We start from the raw sequence: 10,945 nt of genomic DNA, 5'->3' as shown, positions 1-10,945 counted from the left end.
AGAGAGACGAGAAGAGATGAGAAAAGAGAAGAGAGAAGAGAAGAAAGAAAGAAACATTAATGTTTGCCCTAGATGGTTTGGCTCAGCAGTTAGAATGTCAGCCCATGGACTAGAAAGTCCAGAGAGTCCCTGGTTCGGTTCCGCCAGGGGCACATACCTTGGTTGCAGCTTGACCCCAGGCCCTGGTTGGGGTCGTGTGGGTGGCAACCAGTGAATGTGTCTCTCTCACGTGGATGTTTCTCTCTCTCTTCCTCCCACTCTGTTGAAGAAATGTCCTTGGGTGAGGATAAAAAAAATAAACATCAATGTTGGAGAAAAACATGGACTGGTTGCCTTCTGTACATACTCTGACCGGGCTGGAACCAAAAACCTAGGTATGTGTCCTGACTGGAAACCAAATCAGCAACCTTTTTGGTGTAGGGGACACTCAACCAACTGAACCACCCAGCCGAGCCAAACTGATATTTTTAATATGAGCTCTTTAGAATGGTAAAGATGAAAATAATGTGTAAGATTCATATTATACTGTCACATCAAAAGCAAAAGGAAAATTTATGTTAAATAGGAAAGACATGCCCTGGCCGGTTTGGCTCAGCGGTTAGAGTGTCGGCCTGCGGTCCAGAGAGACCCGGGTTCGGTTCCCGCTAAGGGCACGTACCTCGGTTGCAGTGTGTCCCCGGCCCTGGTCGGTTGTGCGGGTGGCAGCACTTGATGTGTTCCTTTCACATCGATGTTTCTCTCTCTCTCTCTGTTCCTCTCCCTCCCACTCTACCTGAACAAAAAATGGAAAAAAAAAAAAAAAGTCCTCGAGTGAGGAAAAAAAAAGGAAAGACATTGTTTAATATGAGTATAAATTGATTAAGAAAAATCTTTTTTAAAATATGTTTTTAGTGATTTTTTAGAGAGAGAGGAAGGGAGAGAGAGAGAGAAACATGGGTGAGAGAGATACATCTATAGACTGCATCCTGCACGCCCCCTACTGGGGATCAAGCCAGAAACCTGGGCATGTGCCCTGACAGGGAATGGAACGGGGACCTCTTAGTCCCTGGGCCAATACTCAATCCACTGAGCAACGCTGGTCAGGCTTTTCCCAAATTTTGAAATGATATTGTCTATTTATATCTTTGTTCGAGAAGTGCAGTTGTTATAGCTAAAATTATGTAAAAGGACCTAGGTTATTTGGTGGCCTTCAGTCAAATTTTAATGGACACAGACAACAAGGTGGATAGGGCCAGAGGGAGGGGTAGGTGGGATCTGGGTGGAGAAGGGTAAAGGGGTGGGGGATGAGTAACATCTGTAATAATGCTGACAATAAAAAAAAATAAAATAAATGGTGGTACTCTTTTAAAAGTCTCACAATATAATGTTGATAGTCATTAGCAATTAAATTTGTCATGATTTTTAAATGAATAGCTCATTCTGTTTGTGAATCCTCTGAAACACCTCCCCAGACTTGCTCAGACTGGTTTCTGTTGATCAATGATGTAAACCAAACACCCCTTCCCTTCCCTTCCCTTCCCTTCCCTTCCCTTCCCTTCCCTTCCCTTCCCTTCCCTTCCCTTCCCTTCCCTTGTACGTGCCCCTAGCGGTAACCGAACTGGGGACACTCTGGTCCACAGGCCAACCTCTGAGCCAAACCAGCCAGGGCCAAACACTTATTTTCTTAAAGTATCTTTGGAAATTTACAGACTTAAATTTTCAAAAAACAAATTTAATTTTGAATTTATAATGCATGTATTAGATAGAACAATTCTCTGTTTTCCTTGCCTATTTAAGTCAATTGCTGGAAGGAAAATAAAAGATAAATTAAGTAAGCATTTGAAAATAGAACCTATAATTTAAAAAATGCTTGTTATACTAAAAACAAAAATATTTTTTATTTTCAATTTTAGATCTCAAGAGACAGCCTAGCAGTTTGAATTTTAAAATAGCCACTGAGTTTGGGTTGTAAAATGACAAACATGAAAAGGCCATATTTTATACTTGACAGTTTTATGGACATGGATTTCATTATTGATTTTATGGTATAGAAAGACAACTTAGTTTATAATCAAAATTAACATAAAACCACAACTTTTTCTGACTCTTTCCATTTCTAGCATTTGCTAACATCACATTTGCTCTGCTTTCAACAAATATGTTCCTCCTACCACTTCTGAAATCCTGAGGTTAAGAGAAATAAAGAAAGATATAATTAGCTTTTTCTTTCCCTTACATTCAAATTGTGTAGTTGAATGTTTGTGACTTATTACAAAGTCTTTGACTTAAAAATCTTTCTCAAAACTACAAGCTAATTGGGTAAAAACAAACTGCCTGACCTTTTCAACAAACAGGGTGGAGCAAGAGGTCAGGATCTTTTACATTAAAACCTACCAGAAGGTGACAATCCTGCCAAAGAGCAACCTCACTGAATATCAGAATTTCTTTTTTGGTGAATCTGAGTACTTCTTTTGCTTCTGTCAGATTCCAAATGAGAGTATACATATTTCTCTGTTTGATGTGCTGGGCAAGATCTGGTAAGAACTTGATAATTTGATTTATCTTTAAAAATTATGTATAAAATAATCAGTTTGGTCTGTATTGTGAGATATAGAATGCTGACATGATATGAAGAAATATACTATGATTATGGATACAAATGATATCAAACAGATTACTATGAAGAAAGTTTGTATATATATGTATATAAGAGTGTGTGTGTGTGTGTGTGTGTGTGTGTGTGCGTGTGTGTGTGTGTGTGTGCGTGTGTGTGTGTGTGTGTTTTGGTAAATTGTATATTCTGTTTTTCCTTTCCTGATAATAGGTAACTAGAATACCTTTTACAAGAATATGCTGAGAAGAAATTGAAATATTAAGAGAAATTAGAATAATTTAGTAATAAATTAATTCAGTGTTTGAAAAATTTGGCATAAAAAACAGCTTGTTTCAATATAATTTGTTCAAATAACTCTACCATTGAGGAAGACTTTTACATAGGTATATTGTCAATTGCAAAGCAAACATACTACAACTTTCTTTTTTGTTTCTTTCTTTTTTTTTTTTGGTCCTATTATGCTAGAGCAAATCCCAAACTGATTTATGGTAATAAAGCAGAACTTTCTTCTTCTGGCTTGCTAGTTTATGGTAACAAAATTTACTACTTTTAATAATACCATTTCTTATTTTATGGCAATAAAGTAGAACTACTTGATCTAGTTCTACTTTATGATAGTAAGAAAAGTAACAAATTTAAAATTCATGATGAATAGTTTTTTGTTGGGATTTTGGAAAAGCAGATTCTTTTCTTTGTTTTTATTTATTTAAAACTCTTGACTGCATACTCGAATAACCTTAAAAATATAACCTAAATATTCAAGTTATTTTTTGTTTCTCTTCCATTAGATATTTGAGTTAACCATACATTTTGGAAATGTTTTAGTTTTATATTATGTGGGGGAGGAATAAACTTTCCTCTCCCCTCAAAGTTCTTTCAGCTAGTCTGGTAATCAAATAGGCATGAGACAGATTAACAAGAGAACATAACCTAATTTAATACATATGTATGCATGGGAACCTTGAATACATGGGAGATTCAAAGACAGACAGTGAAAGCCATATATGTGACATTCTAAGCTTCAGAACAGGGGAAGTCATTTATAGGATGATAAGAGCAGTTATTCAGCAATTAGAAGATAGGCCAAAAAAAAGTTATATGTAGATGATCTTTTATTACAGGCAAGGCCCTAATTCATATAGTTAAGGGGAGGGGCAGAAGTTTTTCTTTTCTCTCTTTTCTTCTTTTTAATCCTCACCTGAGGGTATTTTTCTATTTATCTTTAGAAGGGAGGGGGGGAGAGGAGAGAGAGAGAGAGAGAGAGAGAGAGAGAGAGAGAGACATCGATGTGAGAGTGAGGGAGCACACAGTTTTTGAGCCTACAGGGTCTTGGTTGCCTTTAGCTCAAATAATCCAAATACACAAACCCCATCATAGGGTGATTCATCCCGAACACCCAAAACTCAAATACAGAATTTAAATAGTACCAATATACAGTTTATCATCTATGTTTTACTCCTTTGGAAGTTTCTTGATAGGCATTTTATGTTTCTGTAATGTATAATAGCAGCAACTTGAAAGTTAGAGAAATTTGAAGTCTAGGCTCCTAAGCTTTGTGTCATATCATGATTTACATAATTTTAATATCACAGTTTATACACCAAATTTATATGGCTGACGTTCTGAAAGTATTATTCCTTTTGTTACTAGATAGTTGTTTATATTTTCAATTAGGAAAACTCAGATATAGTTACTAAGTATGTTTTTGTCTCTGTTCACTAAAGTAGAATAATAGAGCTTTCAGTTATTAATAATAAATAAAAAATAAAGAAATTAGCCCTGCTGGTGTGGCTCAGTTGGTTGAGCATTATCCCATGGACCAAGAGATCCTTGGTTCAATTCCTGGTCAGGGTACATGCCCAGTTTCAGGCTCGACCTCCAGTGGGGGGCGTGCAGGGGAAGCAGCTGATGTTTCTCTCTCATTGATGTTTCCATTTCTCCCTCCCTCTCCCTTCCTCTCTCCCAAAATTAATACAAACATTAAAAATAAATAAAATATTTCAGTGATTCTCAAAATCATTCTTAATCCATGCACTCTTATGCTTTCTCACATTTTCTTTCCATTTATTTTATTTTATTTTTATTGTCTACACTATTACAGATGTCCTCCATTCCCCTCCCCCTTTTGCCCACCTCCACCCCTCTTCCCCAGGCATTCTCCACATTGTTGTCTGTGTCCCTGGGCTATGCATATACATTCTTGAGCTAATCTCTTCACCTTTCTTTACCCCTCTAAGATCTGTCAGTCTGTTCCTTGCTCCATGCTTCTGGTTCTGTTTTGCTTGTCAGCTTATTTAGTTCATTAGATTCCACCTTTAAGTGAGATCATATGATATTTGTCTTCTTCTGACTGGTCTATTTTGCTTAGTGTAATAATCTCCAGGTCCATCCATGCCATAACAAATGGTAAGAATACCTTCTTTTTTACAGGTGCATAATATTCGATTTTGTAAATGTACCACAGCTTTTTTATCTACTCATCTACTGATGGGTGCTTGAGCAGCTCCTAGATCTTGGCTATTGTAAATAATGCTGCAATGAACATAGGGGTGCATATATTCTCTCTAATTGGTGTTTTGGGATTCTTAGGATATGTTCCCAGATGTGGAATCACTGGGTCAAAAGGCAGTTCCATTTTTAACTTTTTTAAGGAAACTCCATACTGTTTTTCATAGTGGCTGCACCTGTCTGCATTCCCACCAGCAGTGCACCAGGGTTCTTTTTTCTCCACACCCTCACCCGCACTTGTTGTTTGTTGGTTTATTGATGGTAACCATTCTGGCATGTGTGATTTTACTAACACAATTGCTATTTGGTACAGATTAAAAAGAATTCTTAATTTTTAATCAACTATATTTATTTCTATATTTTAGTAAATTTTAAATACTTAGTTCAAATATTCTTTTTACATAATCAATACATCAACGTTGTAGTTGCTTAGTAAATTATGTTGAAGTGCTAGTGGGACTAAATTTTCCCCACCCTTCTATTTCAATTCTATTGTTTGCAAGAGCAACAGGAATGGAATCAAATACTATCTCAGTACTCAGCTTAACTGAATTGCTTTTTTTTTTTTTTCAGAGAATAAAAGACCATGCCTTAAATTCTCTGAACTAAGTATAAAGGATTCCTTCAGAGATTTGTTTAATCCCCAAACAGAGATGTTTCTGATAATGTATACAAGGAACAACCAACACTGTGCTGAGCCACTGTTGGAGCAGGATAACTCACTTAACGTGAACTTTAACACAAGTAAGAAAACAGTCTGGCTTATTCATGGATACAGACCAATGGCTCCATTCCATCATGGCTTCAGAACTTTCTAAGGATTTTGTTGGATCAAGATGATATAAATATAGTTGTAGTAGATTGGAACCGAGGTGCTACAACTTTTATTTACAACACAGCAGTTAAAAACACCAGAAAAGTTGCTGTCAGTTTGAGTGAGTGCATTCAGAGGCTGTTGGTAAGTCTGGAATGTTATGTGTTATATATGCTATACAATATACAGTGTATTATGCAAGACTACAAAGTGTTAATAAAATGTTTTTTTTCATACTTTCAATGCTTAATGCTTTTTTCTCATAAACATTCAGAATTGCTTTGATATGCTAATGTATGAAGCTATCTTTATTTTGTGTGTGTGTAAAGACATGACCTGTTTTACTTTTTAAAAATTATCTTAAAAACTATGTTATTATGTTTTATCTTTTAAGTTTTTTTGATACTAAGTATAATAGCTGACATTTATTGAGTGATTATTAATATGCCAGGCACATTGTTTTGTTTTATCTTTACAGCACTCAGCTCTGTGTGTGTGTGTATGTGTGTGTGTGTAAATTTTATTTTATTTTATTTTTATTACAGATGTTTCTCTTTTTTTTTCCCATTGACACCCTCCTCCCCATCTCCTAATCCCTTCCCCAGCTTTGTTATCCGTGTCCATTGGTTATGCGTACATGCATATAAGTTCTGTGGTTTATTTCTTCCCTCCCGCCACCACACCCTCTCCTGAGGGTTGTCAGTCTGTACCCTACTTCCACATCTCTGGGTCTACCCTATTCCTCAGATTGTTATGTTGATTATATTCTACAAATAAGTGAGATCATGTGATATTTGTCTTTTTCCACTTGGCTTGTTTCGCTTAGGATAATACTTTGCAAATCCCTCCACGTCTTCTCAAAGGATAAGAGATCTTTCTTTCTTACAGCTGCATAGTACTTCATTGTGTATATGTAGCACTGCTTTTTTTTATCCATTCATCTACTGATGGACATTTGGGCTGTTTCCAGATCTTAGCTATTGTAAACAGTGCTGCTATGAACATGGGGGTACAGATATTCTTTCTGATTGGTGTTTTAGGCTTCATAGGGTATATTACTAGAAGTGGGATCACTGGTCAAATGGAAGTTCAATTTTTAATTTTTTGAGGCAACACCATATTGTTTTCCATAGTGGCTACACCAGTCTGCATTCCCACCAGCAGTGTACTAGAGTCCCCTTTTCTCCACACCCTCGCCAACACTTGTTGTTTGATGATTTGTTGATGGCGGCCATTCTGACAGGTGTGAGGTGATACCTCATTGTTGTTTTAATTTGCATCTCTCTGATGATTAGGGATGTTGAGCATTTCCTCATATGTCTCTTGGCCATTTGTATGTCCTGTATGGAGAGGTGTCTATTCAGTTCCTCTGCCCATTTCTTAATTGGGTTCTTTGTCTTCCTTTTGTTGAGTTGTATGAGTACTCTATATTTTGAAAATTAACCCCTTATCTGATATATCATTGGCAATTATGCTCTCCCATACCGTGGGTTGCCTTTCCATTTTGATGGTTGTTTCTTTTGCTGTGCAGAAGCTTTTGAGTTTGATGTAGTCCCATGTGTTCATTTTTTTCCTTTGCTTCTGTTGCCTTAGGTGATGTATCAGTGAAAATTCTTCTGCGTATGATGTCCAAAATTTCGTTGCCTATCTTTTCTTCTAGGATTTTTATGGATTCACAGGTCACATTTAAGTCTTATCCATTTTGAATTTATTCTTCTGTATGGTGTAAGTTGATGGTCTAGTTTCATTTTTTTGGCATGTACTGTCTAATTTTCCCAAGACCATTGATTAAAGAGGTTGTCTTTACTCCATTGTATGCTCTTGCCTCTTTTGTCAAATATTAATTGAGCATAATGTCTTGGGTTCATTTCTGGGTTCTCTGTTCTGTTCCACATATCTGTTCTTGTGCCAGTACCAGGCTGTTTTGATTACAATAGCTTTAGTATAACCTGATATCTGGTATTGTGATCCCACCTTCTTTGTCCTTTTTATTTTATTTTTTTCAGGATTGCTGTAGCTATTTGGGGTCTTTTTTTGTTCCATATGAACTTTTGAAGTATTTGTTCTAGTTCTGTGAAGTATTTTTTTGGTATTTTGATGGGGATTGCATTGAATCTATAGATTGCTTTGGGTAGTTGGGTAGTATGGACATTTTAATGATGTTAATTCTTACAATCCATGAACAAGGTATGTGCTTCCGCTTTTTTATATCTTTTTCTATTTCTTTTTTTAATGTCCTGTAGTTTTCTGCCAATAGGTCCTTTACTTCTTTAGTTAAGTTTATTCCTAGGTATCTTAATTTTTTTGCTGTGATGGTAAATGGGATTGTTTTTTTCAGTTCCTCTTTCTGTGAGTTCATCATTGGTGTATAAAAATCTCACCGATTTCTTGACGTTAATTTTGTATCCTGCTACTTTGCCAAATTCATTTATTAAGTTTAGTAGATTTTTGATGGAGTCTTTGGGGTTTTCTATGTATAATATCATGCCATCTGCAAATAATGACAGTTTCACTTCCTCCTTTTTAATTTGGATCCCTTTTGTTTGTTCTTATCTTTTAAGTTTTTAACTCCATAAAGATTTTAGGATAAAAGAGTGATTCTATGTGGACATAGGGAATAAACTATATAATCATTAGATACTTTAGATATTTTTTCTAAGGTATGGCTAATATGTTTACAGTAAATCAAGTGTGAATTGGTAATAATTAGGAAAAAACAATTTGAAAAGTGGCTTACGTCTGCCAACATTGGAGGCAGGTCTCAGTTTCATTCATATTTGTTCAGCACTTAGGTCCAGGGTTAGGATGGATGAAGTAAATTCAAGACTGTTTTAGGTCATCTTTCTTTACTCAGTCACCCATGTGGAAATCCATGTCTGTTCTTGAGAGAGGTGGTGGTGATGGGCATTTGAGAGAAAGAAAGGTGATATCTGATTTGAGGGGCACTTATGGACTTGAAATCTGCCTTTGAATTGTGTTGTGTTTAACTTTCAAGTCTCTGCTTAAATCTAGCAAACATAACACATTCAAAAGTAGTTACTGTGGTGGTTAGGAATCCAACTGGAGGGTTTCAAAGACCAAATCCATCTCATCATCTACATGACTTTGGACAATTGCTTAACCTTTCTGCCTCATTTCCTTAGCTATACATTTGGAATAACAAAAGATTAGAACAATGTTTAAGTATTAAATGAAATTGATTCTTAAACAGTGCCTGCCATTTAATAATCATTGACTAAAATCAGCTATCCTAATTATTTTTACATACTCAGATTTGGACAAAACCAAACCATCCTTCTAGGTAACTGATGCTCCTGTTGTTATGGATAGTCTGTACATTGCATAATTGATTTTTCCTTACAACAGTGGTCTTTAACTAATTAACGTATGTACTTCAAAATATGGGAAATATAGTATCTTTGAAATGAGGATGATTATTCACACTGTCCAGTCTTCCAAAAATTTTGACAGAATCAGATTAGTATATATTTTGGAATTAAACAGACCTGGATCTTTTTCACTTATACTATTAAGTATATGTGGCTTTGGGCAACTTATGATCAAACGATACTTACTCAGCATTTCACATGTTCCAGGAACAGTTTTAGGTAATAGGATAAAAATAAATACCTTCTAGACTATTGTGAATATTAAATATAAGATTTATAAAGCACCTGTCAAGGTAGTTGGTACAAAGTAAGTGCCCAATAATGTTTAATTACTATTGTTATAAAATGCTTTATTAAGTAAATGTGTTATTTTGCATATACTATTCTAGATTATAGATGACAAAGGTTTTAAAATTTTTAGATAAAAATTTAATGTAATTATTAAAAATATATAGAGAAAAATCAGATATTTAATGATAAAATCTTATTTCCTATCTCCCCAAAATGGATTCAACTACACAAAAATAACAAATTTTAGAATATTGATGCAAAAGGCATAATTTGTGATTTTCTGAAGTGAAAATTGTAACAATGAATTTTCAATTGCAGGAACATGGAGCATCTCTTGATAATTTTCATTTCATAGATGTGAGCTTAGGGGCTCATATTAGTGGATTTGTTGGAAAGATATTTAAAGGTCAACTTGGAAGAATAACAGGTAAAATATTTTTGATAAAATTAATGTTAGCATACTTTTAAGAATTAAATGTTACTTTATTTAAAATTTAATGGCTATAATATTTAAGCCATAAAAAATGCACAAATACTTATTCTTTCTATATTCTATTCAAATGCTAGTCTTTGTTTTAGTTCGACTTTAAAGTCTTGTTTAGTTCTTAACTGAGCTTAAGTAACCCTTATAGAATTGAAAGGAATCAGATCAACTTCTGCAGCCCCATGTGAATTTTAAAGACACATTATTGTTACAATCTAGAGAAAAATTTGGTCCATTAAATATAAAACTCTTTTCTTTTTTCTTATCCTCACCCAAGGACATTTTTGCATTTATCTTCAGATAGAGCAGGAGGGAGAGAGAGAGAAAAAGAGAGAGAAACATTGATGTGATAGAGACACATCTCCTGGTTGCCACCCACATAGCCCCAACCAGGGCTGGGGACAAACTAACCAAGGTACGTGCCCTTAGCGGAAACCGAACCCAGGTCTCTCTGGACAGTGGGCTGATGCTCTAACCGCCGAGCCAAACTGGCCAGGGTAAATATAAAACTCTTTTCATGTATTAAATAAAAATATACAGATGCACTGTATTTAATTTTCACAAACTTTGATGTATTTCAATTCTTAAAACACTTTTTTTTTTTTTTTTTTTGAATGACAGGAGACTTAGCAGTTGGTATTCAAGCTTAAGGGATTCTGGATCCCAGTTCCCCTAATATTTTCTTAACAAAGTCACTTCATCCAGTAACCAAATAATGCTGATGGATTTTCATGCTTCCCTTTAGGAATGCTGGTGATTTCTTCTTTCTTTCTTTCTTTCTTTTTTTTAAGAATTACAGATTTTCTTTGTATTTGAAGACTTCCATTTATGGTAGGGATGAATTGGCTATAAAGCCACCGAGCATG

At 35.2% G+C, this 10,945-nt stretch overlaps 1 protein-coding gene across 1 annotated transcript in view; it reads left to right on the top strand.

Moving 5' to 3' along the window:
- Positions 1–2,470: 2,470 nt before the first annotated feature.
- Positions 2,471–10,945, top strand: part of LIPI (lipase I) — a 51,491-nt gene continuing 43,016 nt past the window's right edge. The window contains 4 exon segments of the mRNA XM_036242528.1: positions 2,471–2,516; positions 5,675–5,881; positions 5,884–6,059; positions 9,914–10,022. Coding sequence (XP_036098421.1) covers positions 2,471–2,516; positions 5,675–5,881; positions 5,884–6,059; positions 9,914–10,022 — 538 coding nt within the window.

The sequence above is a fragment of the Molossus molossus genome, unplaced genomic scaffold (genome assembly GCF_014108415.1).
Source record: "Molossus molossus isolate mMolMol1 unplaced genomic scaffold, mMolMol1.p scaffold_m16_p_5, whole genome shotgun sequence".
NCBI classification, from domain to species: Eukaryota; Metazoa; Chordata; class Mammalia; order Chiroptera; family Molossidae; genus Molossus; species Molossus molossus.
Note: the sequence above shows the minus strand (reverse complement) of the source record. Positions and strands in the feature narration are given on the sequence as shown.